Source organism: Mustela nigripes, chromosome 7, assembly GCF_022355385.1.
Source record: "Mustela nigripes isolate SB6536 chromosome 7, MUSNIG.SB6536, whole genome shotgun sequence".
NCBI classification, from domain to species: Eukaryota; Metazoa; Chordata; class Mammalia; order Carnivora; family Mustelidae; genus Mustela; species Mustela nigripes.
In genome coordinates this window covers 126,676,898-126,691,417 of record NC_081563.1, presented here as the reverse complement: position 1 = coordinate 126,691,417, position 14,520 = coordinate 126,676,898, and the positions used below count along the sequence as shown (strand labels likewise).

At 52.5% G+C, this 14,520-nt stretch overlaps 1 protein-coding gene across 1 annotated transcript in view; it reads left to right on the top strand.

Moving 5' to 3' along the window:
- The window catches only part of ELMO2 (engulfment and cell motility 2), a 38,112-nt gene that overhangs the window by 21,234 nt on the left and 2,358 nt on the right, over positions 1–14,520 (top strand). The window contains exons 9-20 of the mRNA XM_059407148.1: positions 39–117; positions 3,203–3,253; positions 7,378–7,500; positions 7,856–7,990; positions 8,567–8,671; positions 8,754–8,862; positions 9,253–9,389; positions 10,508–10,671; positions 10,757–10,869; positions 11,043–11,150; positions 11,884–11,966; positions 14,392–14,469. Of these exons, the coding sequence (XP_059263131.1) occupies positions 39–117; positions 3,203–3,253; positions 7,378–7,500; positions 7,856–7,990; positions 8,567–8,671; positions 8,754–8,862; positions 9,253–9,389; positions 10,508–10,671; positions 10,757–10,869; positions 11,043–11,150; positions 11,884–11,966; positions 14,392–14,469 (1,285 nt within the window). The remainder of the gene's footprint in view (positions 1–38; positions 118–3,202; positions 3,254–7,377; positions 7,501–7,855; positions 7,991–8,566; positions 8,672–8,753; positions 8,863–9,252; positions 9,390–10,507; positions 10,672–10,756; positions 10,870–11,042; positions 11,151–11,883; positions 11,967–14,391; positions 14,470–14,520) is intronic.

Genomic DNA, 14,520 nt, shown 5'->3' with positions numbered 1-14,520 from the left:
TTCTAATCTCCCTCTGCCTTCTTTCTCCACTGGCACAGCTCCAACCAGGAGATTCAGACCTACGCCATTGCACTGATTAACGCGCTTTTCCTGAAGGCTCCTGAGGACAAGCGACAGGTCTGTGGCTGCCTTTTCAAGCTTTTCATCTGGGCTCTTCCAGGAGAAGAATTGTCTCCCATCCGCCCTTCGTTGTGCAGACAGCAGATGCGCAGCCATTTCCCCAAGAGTCCTTCCTCTCCTCCCTCTGTGGCAGGGGCCTTCGGAGCAGCCTTGCTAAGCGAGGCCCGGGTCTCAGGTCAGAGCAGGGCCTGCAGACTTTTTCCTCCCAAGGGCCTGAGAGTAAATATTTTTTGCTCTGAGGGCTTAGGGCCTGTGTGGCAGCCAACTTTGTCATTATAGCCGAAAGAGCCTCCGACAACAGGTAAACAAGCCAGGGTGGCGGTCTTCCAAGAAGACCTCATATACAACAAGCCCAGGCTGGTCTTCATTGCAGACCCAGGCTAGAGGACCGAGAAGGGAGAGGAGGCCCCTCTAGACATCACCATCCAGTCCAAGGAAACCGGGACAAATGAGATCTTGCCATGAAGTTTTCATGTGTAAAGACCCTCAGGCCCAGATTCAAAGCTGCTTTCTTCCCCGGCCCGTTAGCCGTGCGACGTGATGTACCGAGCTCTGCTGCTCAGAGGCCCAGGGTCCTCCTCTGTGATAGGGGAGCAGCAGCCTGTGCCCTGTGTACTTCCCAGGGGCGTCATGAGGAAAAACAAGCTCCCTGTTTTATGATTGAGGAAACCAAGGATTGGCTGGGCCAGGGAACAAGCACTGACCTGAGCCCGGGGCCCAGAGACTGACTGCATTTCCGGCCTGGGCAGGTGTTTTAACCTCTCAGGTCTCTATTTCTCTTTCTATAAATGAAAAGGTCAGAATAAATGATCTCTAAGGGCTCTTCCAACTCTGACACTCCAGATATCTCTGGCTTAAAAAAAAAAGCCCAAGTGGCATACAGAAGACAGACTATTAAATTCTCTGTCCATAGCATGGTCTCTGGAAGTTGAAATTCGGGTGGGATCATGAACCAAGCTTTTGGTGGCTTCCCATGGGAGGACCAGGAGCATCTATGGTTCTGTGTGTCCTTGTCTTTCTTGGATGGCTTTGTTCTGTTAATCTCTCCCTTCGTAGTCCTGTTTTGAATGTAAGCTGAAAGCTCATTCTTCCATCTGCTTCTTTCTGTGCTTTTTGCTTTCTGCCGGCAGGACAAGCACCTTAACCCTCTAGACCTGCCTGTCACTGTAAGTAGCGCCGCCGTGTGGAAAGGGCCCCAGCTCTCTTCCAGGTGGGGAGGTCAGAGCTGGGCGAGACCCTCTTGTTCTGATCGAGGGGTTCATGGAACTCCCAAGACCCAGGGAAAGGTTGCGTGCTGTAAAAGTCATTGGTCAGAACATTCAGGGAATGTGCTGGATTAAGGGGGTGCCTCCCCTAGGGGATGCTGCCCAGTGTTTCCTTTGTAACCTGCCTTTACATAAGTTCGTGGTTCAGCCGGGGAGGTCAGATTCTGAAACAGCCTGAGACTTTCACCCAGCTGATAACACAGATGCATCACCTTCCAGCTTGGTATGGCAGAGAGTAAAGATAAATCCGTGTTGCTTTGGGTACATATTGGGCCATTGGAATTTGAAGAAGTTTAGACAGTTGTCAGGAGGGAATTTGCATGCTTGTTTCTTAGAGGGAGCTGTAGAGGTCAGCTTTATGAGGCTATGAAGAAAGATGAGCGCTTCCCCCAGCACCCCAGGGAAGCTTCTAGTCTAAGGCCATCACATTCTAGCAGTAGGCCAATGTCAATTACCCACTTTGTGAGTTGTCCACAGCAAGGTTTAATCTCAAGCCAACCTCCTATGGCTACCAAAGAAGTTTCTAGGCCACCTTCCTCCTCTGCCCGCCAGCGTGTGTGCTCAGGGGATGCAAAGTAAAACTTAATGTTCCTGGCAGTGTCAGCCATTGGGGATATAAGTAGAGACGTAGAAGGGAGAGGGAAAGGCCTTTTAGCTCTGAGAAAAATGAGTGTGCTCACAGAAACTGCTCCGTGGGAGAGGTGTGACAGCTCCCTCAGGCCCATTGATTTAGAATTACCCATAAAATTAAATTAAGGCAGCAGTTTAGAAAGTGAAGTCATACTAATTAACGTGGTAAGAAGCGATGGCCGAGACTGGAAGGAGGAGACAGAAGAATTATGAAAAGCTGTCACAAAGATTAAAAGCACAGGAACCTTTGGGACCATTTTGTTGAGGGAAAATAGCCACACGTTTTGGAGCTCCTCGGGCCGTCCAAGTGTCTGAGGGTCCCGATCTTCTGGTGAAGCCGAGCCCTCGGCAGTGTTGAGGTTGTAATACTTGTCATCCCTTCAAAAATCATGAAGTGTCTGTATCATCCGTTTTTAGAGAATTTGTGTAAGAACAGCCAAAACAAGGTCCTAAAAGGACCCTTGAAGCTCGGCTCCCTGGAAGGCTGCTTTATGCGGGATCCTTTATTTCCTGTGTGTGCCAAATAAATAAAGCAGTTACTGTCAGAATCTGAAAGAAATACAGTAAAAACGATGCCCCTATTATGAGAAATTACCCCAAAGCACTAATGTGCTGTTCTCCAAACCGGTCAAAAGTGAATCACGGCTACTTACTGTGGCAGGAGCCCCTGTGCCCCAGCCCCACTAGCCCGTGTGGCGCTGGGGGGCCCGGAGGGGCCGCTGGGGCCTCAGCCCTGTCCGCCGGTTGGAAGAGACCCTTCCAGCCTCTGGGGTGGGTGTCTGTCTGGAACGGTGCATGGGACCCATCTCGCTGCTCTGTGCTCCGTACGCATTGTCCATTGCCTGTTGCCCGGCATCCTTGTGACTCGAGTGTCTCGTCCTGAAGCGGTCTCTGTTCCTCGTGGAAGATGGTGTGGTTGACTGTGCCACGGGGGAGGGAACGTCCTATTTGAGTCAGGTTGCCCTCCCAGAAAAAAAGCGTGCGGGAGGTTTTCAGAGTGTAGAATATGTTTGATGGTCCATGGGTGGTGGTGGTTGTTTTTTTTTCCATTCGCCCACTTTTTATTTGAAAGGAGAAAAAGTTTTAGAGAAAAAGCCCCAGAGAACCGTGATTCCACTTTTCACTTGACAGTTGTCGCAGCTGGGGGCCTGCCACCTTGCCTTACATTGGCTTGTTTTTCTCAACAGGATATGGCCAATGCCTTTGCACAGAAGCACCTTCGTTCCATTATCCTGAACGTAAGTTCCCAGAGCAAACTGTGTTTTGTTACTTGTTACTGGTGATACCAACTGCTACTGTTACTGTGGTTGTATTGTTATTACTGAGATTACTGTTGAGTGGATAGATAGGTGCTAATAAACCCTTGTTAAGCAGGAAGCTTTTTCCTGTAATCTTCTGTAAACAGAGCTGTCTCTAGGAGGCCGTCCTGCCAGGACTCGCAGAGCCTCTGAGGAGGTAGAGGCCAGCCAGCTGTCTATTTATGGCCCTGCAACTCCGGCAGTTTTTATCCGGAAGGAACGTGTTAAAATTGGCCCCAAAGAGGAAAGTAATCCGTTCCGCTAACAGTGATCAGAACTGAGTTGCGTGGGGGCACGAGCAGAAGGTGTGTTTGCTCTCAAAGATCTTCCGGTCCCATGCGATGGCGCCAGAGCACCGTGGGGTCTGTGGTTCCATCCAGCTTCAGGGTTGGGGGAGGATTTCAGGAGAGGCTGCTGTCAGGGAACCTCTAGAAGAAAGATGGCTGGTGAGGCGGAGGCTTCCAAAGCAGACCTGGAAGGAGCGTGTGACCACACAGAGGGTGCTCAAGTAGCAGACGTGCGCAGGGGCTGGAGGCCGGAGAGCATCAAAGCCCAGGTCAGGTAGGGCCTTAGTCTCTCTCCCAGGCGCAGTGGTGGGGCTGTCATCAGGCGGGTGACATAACCAGGCTGGCATTTAGAAACCTCCTACTAGCAGGTGTGTGTGTTTCCTGGGGGTGTATGAGGGAGGAAAGTAGAGGGAGAGGTGGCGAGGAGGGAAGCATCTGGGAAGGGGGCTGACTCCCTGTCCCCCCGCGGGGCTGTGAGCGGGGGGGAGGGGAAGGGTGAGAGCTGGAGAAGAGAGCTGGGGATCTGGGTGAAAGGGAGGCTGTTTTACCCGTTGTCAAAACCAAGGGAAAACCAGGAGGCCCCAGTGAAAGGAGTCAAATGAGAAATGAGAAGTCAGGTGTGAAAGGCTTGAGAATTCTGAGCACGAACTTCAGAGTCCCCAGCCTCCACTCTGCCATTAACCAATCTTTGATCTTGAGCAATTCACTTAACTTCGATTTGCTTTGATTTGCTCATCTGGATGTGAGGCCCGACCAAGCTCTTAGGTATACAGAGCTTAGCGGGGTGCCTGGCCCTTGGTAAGCGCCCTGCTCACATCAGCAGGCCTCTTACTGTGAACGGGAGACAGAGGTGGTAGCATTCAAGAAGTGAGCTCTGGGCACTTGCAAAGCCAAGCAACAGGCTGCCTTGAACAAACACAGCCCACCTCTTCACCTTGCAGAACCAGCTCCTGCCTGCTGGCCGTTTCCCTGGTCAGAGCCCCACCACCAGCCAGGCAGGAGGGCTGTGGGCAGGAGGGCCATGGGCAGACGCCCCGGCCATCTCCCATGAGGGATGGGGAGCACAGAGGTCCAGCAGGTGCCTGTCCAGATTCCTGAACAGCCCTCTTAGGCGCCATGCTCCGCATGCATGGGAGGGAGGGTACACTTCTGAGGGAAATGTAATGAACTTCGAGGCTTAATATGTACGTCAGTGGGATTAGTTCAGCTCATTTCTGGACATACCTGGGAACAAGCGAAGATTCTACCATAGAAGACAATTCAGGGTCAGGACTCATGACTTAGATAGTCTGCTATGAAATGGTTAATGTTTGCTCACTGAAGTCCTGGGAGTTCACGAGGTGAGGCCACGGAGTCTAGGCCTTGAATTACTTAGCAGTCAAATTTTGAGATGAGAGCTCTGGAACGATGAGTTCTCCGACGGGCTGCACTCCTAGAAGCCGTTGTTGGCAGAGTGGTTACCTCCCCGCTGTGACATCTCTTAAGTTTGAGAAAGCGGGATTCAGGTGAACGAAAACCATATCACATTAACTTTAACCTCTTCTCAGAGTGGTTTGATGAATTATGGAGAGGAAGGGAGGAAGGCTCAGAGGAAGAGAAGAGGAGGTGGGGGGGGGGGCGCTGAGGAGACACCGCAGTGAGAGGCTGGAGGTGGGGTAACTTGCTAAGGTAGGGGGAGGAGGAGCAGAGCAGTCGGCCTGGGCTGGAGACTAGCACCTGCCCAGAGCAGAGAGCCGAGAGCCGCAGACAGCTGCCATGAGGAGGAGGAGGAGGAGGAGGGCCTAAGCTCGCACTGGTGAACACTTAGGAGCAGCACTGCCTTTGGAACCTTCTGCAGTACAGAGGTGTTGTCCGGCATGGTGCCCGCTGGCCACGTGGGGCTGCCGAGCACGTGAAATGTGTGTAGTGTGACGGGGGAGCTAAGTTTGTAATTTTTTAATATTTCAGTTAAAATACTCACCGTGGCTTGTGGCTGCCATTAAGCTGTTCAGATCTACAGAAATGAAGAACACTCTGGAGTCAGATGTCAGGGCGAGGAGGGCTAGAACAGCACTGGCAAGTGGAAATACAGCACGAGCCACGTCCTTCATTTTAAATGTTAGAGTAGCAACTGTAAAAAAGGAATACGGGAAACCAATTTCAATGATATATTTACTTTAACTTACTCTATCCCATATACTGTAATTTCAGTGCGTAATCAATAGGAAAAAATGGGTTATGACATATTTTGTATTTTCTTTGTTTCATGCTAAGGCTCTGAGATCTGGCATCTGTTTTACATTTGCAGCACATCTCAGTTTGGACTAGCCACGTTTCAGGTGCTCGACAGCCACCTGTGGCTGGTGGCTACCAAATCGGACTGCGCAGGTCTAAAGACATTGATCTCGAGCCAGAGCAAACTCTAGCGTTACGGAGCTGTAGAGCGGGACTGTCTGATAGAACTTTCTGTGACAGTGGAAATGTTTTGTATCTACTCTATCATTGGGTGGGAGCCACTGGCCACATATACCTGTTGAGCTTAAAATGTAGCTAGTGTGACCAAAGACCTGAATTTTTGACTTCAGTGAATTCTAACATATGCCGAAGGGCCACCATATCAGATAGCACAGCTCCGGAGGCATAGAGTTGACTGCGTGAGAGAACATGAAGGACATGGAGGGAATGTGTGTGGCAGAGTGGGCAGGAGTCTCATTTGGGTGAGAAGAGACCCAAGAACGATTCAAGGTGGAGGGTAAGACAGAGAAAAAGCAAGAAATACAGGGAGGGGCGCCTGGGTGACTCAGTGGGTTAAAGCCTCTGCCTTGGGCTCAGGTCATGATCCCAGGGTCATGGGATCATCAGGCTCTCTGCTCAGCAGGGAGCCTGCTTCCTCCTCTGCCTGCCTCTCTGCCTACGTGTGATCTCTGTCAAATAATTAAATAAATAATCTTTTTTAAAAAAAGAAAAATACAAGGGAACAAGCCAGGAAGTGCAGCCATTGTGGGAGTGAGAGCAGGACAGTAGGAGGCAAGAACATCCCCAGGCATTGATCAAGGGACGCAGAGAGCTAGTGTGTGGGGAAAGGACAGAGGGGAGGCGTGAGGGAAGGAGGGAGCCTGAAGTGGAGTGGGCGTCAGAGGGATGGAGGTAAGAACTGAGAGGGCGTGGTGGGGGGCGTGCAAGAGGGGGTGGGATAGAACGTAGGGGACGCAGGGAGGGGAGCACATGCAGAGTGAGAAGGAGAGCCCGTGGTGACCGTGGTGGGGGAGCATGGGGGCTGGACAGGGAGCATTAAGTGCCCTCCATTGTGTAGGTGTCTCTATACCATTTCAAGAAAATGGCCTTTCCTAAAGCCTCTACTTGATGAGACCATCTACGACATTGTATTTTTCTAAGGGAGGACAGAGCGGAGTCCTCCTCACACACTGTCTGATGCCTTGGATTGAGTGCCCGCCTGGAGGAGGGTCCAGCACTGAGCCTGGGATCCTAATCGTAGTGGGTAGCCTTCCTCATCTTTGGCGTGACCGGACATAGCCCCTCCCTTGGTTCCACTTCCCCTGCCCAGGGGAGTGTGGAGAAAGGGACTGTGCCCTTGGGGCCTGCAGTGAATCCTCTCAGCCTGAATTGAGCCCTTTCATGCTCTATCCCTTCTAGAACATGAAGCCTCCCAAGTTGCGTGTGTGGGAGGGAAACCCTGTTCCCTGCCCAGCATAATTTCTTTTTTCCCAGCATGGATGTAAGTCTTCAGCAGAAGAAAACCCCACTCAGCCCTCTGCCCCCTGCCTTTGCTTTTTCCAGCATGTGATTCGAGGGAACCGCCCAATCAAAACTGAGATGGCCCATCAGCTCTACGTCCTGCAAGTCTTGACCTTTAACCTTCTGGAAGAAAGGATGATGACCAAGATGGACCCCAATGACCAGGTAGGTGTTCCGTGGGACAGACTGCTCCTGGCTTAAGTCCTATGCTATTTGATGTGGTGCATTCCACCATTAGGCTGCACACAGGGCACCTGCTGTGCGCCAGAGAGCATGCCTGATTGTGTCTGCAGAAAGGGTCTGTGTTGCCCTGGGAAACCCGGCTCTGCCTGTGTGCCGTCTCTTCCCGCTGCATGACTCTCTGGGCCAAGCCCACCTCTGTCCTAGGAAGGCGGGGGTGATGCTTTCTTGGAGACTGATCAGGCCCAGCGTCCCGCCCAGGAAAGCCCAACCTGCTCACTCTCTTACTTGTTCCCTGGGCTAGCTGATTTGCCCCCTGGCTGTCTGTTTCACTTCTCAGGCTCAAAGGGACATTATATTTGAACTGAGAAGAATTGCATTTGATGCCGAGTCTGACCCTACCAGTGTCCCCGGGAGTGGGACTGAGAAGCGCAAAGCCATGTATACCAAGGACTACAAAATGCTGGGATTTACTGTAAGTTCCCCAAAGTACGGATCTTGGAAGGCCTGCTACCCTGACAGGAGGTCAGGGGACACACCCACACAGAGCCCCGAGAACTGCCCCCTGCATCGTGGTGGTCCTGGAATAGATGACACTAAGAAGCTAGAGGGGCCCTGCCACCTGGTTGCCCTTGGTGCTGGGAGGTCACACATTTCCCTGTAGCATTTGGCCCTGTAGAACAAATCCATATGTTGGAGGGCTCAGGAGGTCAGTCACGTGGGTAAAGAGAAGACCTCTCCCGAAAGAGAGCGAGGTGCTTTGAAAAGCAGAAGTGGGCATCTTGTGAGAGGACACACTGGAGGATGGTGTTAATTCAGTTGAACACTGAGTGTGCACCTACCCACTCAGCGTACAGTATGCGGGGCGCTGGGGGGGCCAGAGTGAGTCAGCACCATCCAGAGTCAGGAGCTCCCAGGCTCTCAGAGACGGCGGGCAGGGAGGAGGGAACACGAGAGCCAGTGGCAGGGTGAGAGCAGTAGTCCATCCCCTCAGGTGGCACTGCACACAGGTGGCTACCAAGTCTCAAATCCAGTTCCTGTATTTTCCCAGAACCATATCAACCCAGCGATGGACTTTACCCAGACTCCTCCTGGAATGCTGGCCTTGGACAACATGCTGTACTTGGCGAAAGTCCATCAGGACACCTATATCCGGGTAACGGCTCAGGGACAGTGGGCTCCGCCCTGCTGCCACATCTCTCGTCTCCCTAACCCCCTGCCGCCGCCCGCCCCCACAGATCGTCCTGGAGAACAGCAGCCGGGAAGACAAGCACGAGTGCCCCTTCGGCCGCAGCGCCATCGAGCTCACCAAAATGCTCTGTGAGATCCTGCAGGTTGGGGAACTGCGTAAGTCCCCGCCACCCGCCTCTTCCTTCAGCCACTCTGTAAGCCGGAGCCTGGGGGACTCGAGGTTACAAAGCTGGGGGTCGGTGGGACTGGGCGACTACTGTGCTTGGTGAGCCGTCTCATCCTTGTGTATGGGACTCCTGGCTGCTGCTCGGTTGGAGCGGGTCATTTGACATGTTCAGGAGCCGCGCCTCTGCTGGTTCGCCCCCGTGAGTCAGGAGAGACAAGCCGGAGAGAGGGCAGAGCCAGGCCGGCAGAAGAAAGCTGAGGAAGTAGAGGCGGGCCCGCCCCACGCTTTTCAGGCACCCTGGCTTTGCTCTGCTTCTTTTCCTGGGACGTGGGTGCCCGCGAGCGCCCCGCCTCACCCACCCCGCTTCTCCTGCTCCGCAGCCAATGAGGGCCGCAACGACTACCACCCAATGTTCTTCACCCATGACCGCGCCTTCGAGGAGCTCTTCGGGATCTGCATCCAGCTGCTGAACAAGACCTGGAAGGAGATGAGGGCGACAGCCGAGGACTTCAACAAGGTGCGTGCCTCCAACCTCTGACGCCCACGGGCAGAGGCTATCACGTGACAGTGTGGGGCCACTGGCTCGAGCCTGGGGAGCCTCTGAGCTGGGAAACCAGTGTGGTCAGCTGCACTGGGTCACGAGGTGCAGCCCTGGAGAACCTGAGGCCCCTCTGCCTGTGCTTCCCCTGTAGCCTGGAGCCAGGGTCTGCCCCTCGATGCCCTCAGCCTGTCGCGGACCCAGTGGAGCCAGTACCCGCCATGGCCGCCTGTCTCCTGGAGAGGGCAGGAGGCTGCGCCTGACCATAATGGCACTGGCTGACCGAGCGCTTTACTGTGTCAGGCCCTGGGGTGGTCCTGGGACTGGGCAACACGAGGGAGAGGAGGGGGCTGGCAGGATAGGCACATCCTGGCTACCCGCTCGGTAGTCATTCCCACGTCCCCACACTTCGCAGGGACTGCAGGGCCCTTGGAAGCTGACAGTCTAAAAGCCACACATCTCATTGTAAACAATTTGCCAAGTATAAAGAGGAGAACGTTCTCTGTAGTTCCACCACCCAGTGATGATCTCACATCTCCCTCTAGTCTTTTCTCCTGTAGACTTTGCCTTGAGTGGGCGCAGAGCTGCTGGACAGGCCGTGGGATGGCCTGTTTTCTCTTTAACTGTTGTTTGAGAGGAAGTAGCACGTCTCTTGAACCCACTCCCGCGCATCAGGCACTGTGCACCCACATAGCACCTCCCCGTCCTGCAGGCAGCATGTATCCAAAAACGAGTCTTCCTGTCTCTTGCTCCAGAGACGAGCTGAAGAAGGTCTGCACATGGCAAGTGGCTTGCTCAAGGCACAGATTAAGAGATGGGGTCAGGATCTGAGCTCCTTTCTCTCCGACTCCTGGACCCGTGCTCATTCCACCACACTGCCGGCTAGTTGAAATTCATGGGAAAGAAAGCACTTGTCCCTATCAGGCATTTGTCCTTGAGAACCACCTAAGAGGTGTGCCTTTGAGAGTCCATACTCTCGCTCACCCAGCAGGTGTCTGGGTTCCCTTCAAGGCCGGGGCAGGGCCAGGCTGCCTGGAACTGGCCTGATTTCATCCTCGGAGGCGCTGAGGCAGCCGGCTTCCTTCCTTCCCGCTCAGGTCATGCAGGTGGTCCGGGAGCAGATCACTCGAGCTTTGCCCTCCAAACCCAGCTCTTTGGATCAGTTCAAGAGCAAACTGCGTAGTTTGAGCTACTCTGAGATCCTGCGGTTGCGCCAGTCCGAGCGGATGAGTCAGGATGACTTCCAATCCCCGCCAATCGTGTAAGTGCCGCATGTGGGTGGGGGGAGGCACCGCCAGCCCCGCCGTGTCCTCACCTCCCCTTTGCTCCCTTACGTGTCCACCCAGGGAGCTGAGGGAGAAGATCCAGCCTGAGATCCTGGAGCTGATCAAGCAGCAGCGGCTGAACCGGCTTTGTGAGGGCAGCAGCTTCCGGAAGATCGGGAACCGCAGGAGGCAAGGTGAGGGCATCTGGGCCACTAGGCTGGTCCGAGTCACCCCGCTGGGGAGGGAGCCTGCCGGACAAAGCCGTGCGGGGAGCAGCCTGGGAACACGTCATCCTTTTGCCCTTCGTGTGCTCAGGCCTTTCCCAGAACTGTCCGTGGTCACCTGCTTGTCTGGCCTTGTGTTCCAGAACGTTTCTGGTACTGCCGCTTGGCCTTGAACCACAAGGTCCTGCACTACGGTGACTTGGATGACAACCCGCAAGGGGAGGTGACGTTTGAATCCCTGCAGGAGAAAAGTAGGTTCATTCTCCATTGCTGTATCATAGTAGCTGGACTCGATGTCAGGAGGCATGAGTTTCCATCCTGGTGCTCTCAAGCCGATTATCTGGTCTTGGACGGCTTGTCTCCCTGGACCTGTCTGCTCAGTCTGTCCGAGGTCATCTCTACCTGGCCTACCCCACGGGGCTGCTCGGGGAAGTCAGTGGGATCCCCGACGGATATGGGGGTGTAGATTGTCAGGGGGGCTGCAACACTGCCTTGTAGGGCAGTGGTACAAGCGGGGGCTCTGGAGCCAGACTGTCTGGATTCGAACCCTCCCTCTGCTGTTCTAATTCATACAAGTTAATTCTTACCTCTGCCTTGGTTTCTCGTGCAAGATGGGAGTAAGTAGGCACATCCCCTTCGTCAGAATTGAATGAGTCATGTACGTAAAGCCCTTAGCATGGGGGCTGGCTGTTTGTGCTCATGGCATTGTCACCTTCATCACGGTGCCGTGGACGTGATGTGAGCATCTGAGGCCCTGGTCCTCAGGGAGAAGATCCCAAAGCCCTGAACTGACCCCCAGTGAGATTGGACACAGCCTAGCAGGCCAGGCCCCCAGGAAGGGACCGTGGAGGAGAAACTAGCACAAGGCCGCTCTCTGTGAGCTGACACAGCTCTTTGGTCTGGGGGCTGGAGCTCCCCTCCCAGCACAGCAAAGACCCACTCACAGCATAAACCTTACAGAGACTAATTCCCTTCCTTTCCCAGTTCCTGTTGCAGACATTAAGGCCATTGTCACTGGGAAGGATTGCCCCCACATGAAAGAGAAGAGTGCTCTGAAACAGAACAAGGTGAGTGGAGTGGCAGGCCGCCGGAGTCAGGGTCACTATCATGGTCATGGTGGTGCCCGGAGGGTTCAGTCGGTGGTGGCTGCTGTTTAAGTGCGTGCTCTCCCGCCCCGACTAAGAACCGTTTTGGTTTTGTTTTGTTTTTTTAATATTTTATTTATTTATTTGACAGAGAGAGACCACAACTAGGCAGAGAGGCAGGCAGAGAGAGGGGGAAAGCAGGCTCCCCACTAAGCAGGGAGCCCAATGTGGGGCTCAATCCCAGAACCCCGGGACCATGACCCGAGCCGAAGGCAGAGGCTTAACCCACTGAGCCACCCAGGTGCCACACTAAGAACAGTTTTGAACATACACAGAAACAGAAGCCCCACATACACATCACCCAGCCTTAACAACTATGGCACATCCTACCCATCCACTTACTATTACTCTGAAGAAAATCTCAAGTATGATATCATTCCCTCTTAAATATTTAGAATGTATCTGAAAACGATAAGGACTCTTAACCTAATCCCAATACCATTACCACACCTAAAAAGAAATTTAAAAAGTTGTTATTTAATATCAAATATCCCATAGATGTTTGCATTCTTATAGATAACTTAATTTCTCTGTATAAAAATATATAAATGTTGGGGCGCCTGGGTGGCTCAGTGGGTTAAGCCTCTGCATTCGGCTCAGGTCATGATCACAGGATCCTGGGATCGAGCCCCACATCAGGCTCTCTGCTCATCGGGAGACCTGCTTCTTCCTCTCTCCCTGCCTGCTCCTCTGCCTATTTGTGATTTCTCTTTCTCTCTGTCAAATAAATAAATAATATCTTTTGGGCGCCTGGGTGGCTCAGTGGGTTAAAGCCTCTGCCTTCAGCTCAGGTCATGATCCCAGGGTCCTGGGATCAAGCCCCACATCGGGCTCTCTGCTCGGCAGGGAACCTGCTTCCTCCTCTCTCTCTCTGTCTGTCTCTCTGCCTACTTGTGATCTCTGTCTGTTAAATAAATAAAGTCTTTTTAAAAAAAAATAATAATAATAATATCTTTTAAGTAAATAAAATAAAAATATATAAATGTTTACGTGTATGCACACATGTAAACATACGCGCACATACGCACACTCATACCCATTTTGTTCACTGAATCAGAATCCAAATAGGACATACACGTTGTGATCAGTTTTTAGTTCCCCTCTCTCTCTTTTCCGTCTTTGTTTTCCTCTCTGCAGTTTATTGGTTGACGAAACCAGGTTGCTTGTGTGGTAGTTTCTGAGTCTGAAATGTGCTGATTGTCTCCCCGTGGTACAGTTTAACTTGTTCCTCTGTCCTAGATCTGTACGTTGGTGGAGAGATTTAAGGGGAGGCTGGATCCCAGCTCAGGGTTGACCCCCTTTTTGGGGGGTGGGCAGGACAACTTCCTAGGTGGCATTATGTTCTATCAAGAGACACGTGATGTGATCGTCTCTGTTTTTGCGAGGTTAGCAGACTCTCGGTGCTAAGGGTTTCTTCCGCAAGTAAATTAAGATTAGCAAACTAGTGGTGTTCTAATGCAGTCATTACTTTTCATTTATGAGCTGAACTGCTTATCTAAACAGAAGCCTACCATCCTCTACTCTTGGCTTCCCAGTGGTCCAGTTTATATAAGAAAGGAGAACAAGTGCTTGATTCTTTCCTTTTATAAAAGTACTTTCAGGGGCGCCTGGGTGGCTCAGTGGGTTAAGCCGCTGCCTTCGGCTCAGGTCAAGATCTCAGGGTCCTGGGATCGAGTCCCACATCAGGCTCGCTGCTCAGCAGGGAGCCTGCTTCCCTCTCTCTCTCTGCCTGCCTCTCCATCTACTTGTGATTTCTCTCTGTCAAATAAATAAATAAAATCTTAAAAAAAAAAAAAAAAAAGTACTTTCAGAATAGTGAGTCGGTTCTCTGGTATCATCCAGCAGTGATCCATCTGGGTGTGTGTTGTTTTGTTTCGTTCAGTATTACCACGAGCTTGCTCGTGCATTTAAGCAAACTGCTATTTGTCCCAGCCCGTTACAGTTACATTGTTGATGTCACAATTTGTTGGGTCACAATTTGTTACTGTTGTCACGGTTCCTGAACCATTAAGGCTTTCAGTCTGATCACCAACATACAAGCCAAAGGTCATCTATAGTCACAGACTCTGAGATACAGAGGTTTTGAGTGTTGAGAAACGACTTTTCTCCAGTGTTAGGAGCGTCCACATCTTGGGCGTGACTCGGGTAGGGAACGGGTGAGTTAACGCTCGCTAACACCGTGCCTTGTCTCCAGCCACACTTGTGCACGTGCCCGGGGTCCTAATGATACATCTGAACCAGCTCCTTCGGTGATGGTGCCACGTGACCAGGAATTTGGCCAAACTCTTGGTGCGCAGAGCCCAGGCCACCCCACTGCTCCATGGAACTGAAACCCTTTCTCTTTCAGGAGGTGTTGGAGTTGGCATTCTCCATCCTCTATGACCCTGATGAGACCTTAAACTTCATTGCACCCAACAAGTATGAGGTGAGCAGTGGGGTACCGCTTTGGACAGCCGAGCCCCTACTGTGACTCTTT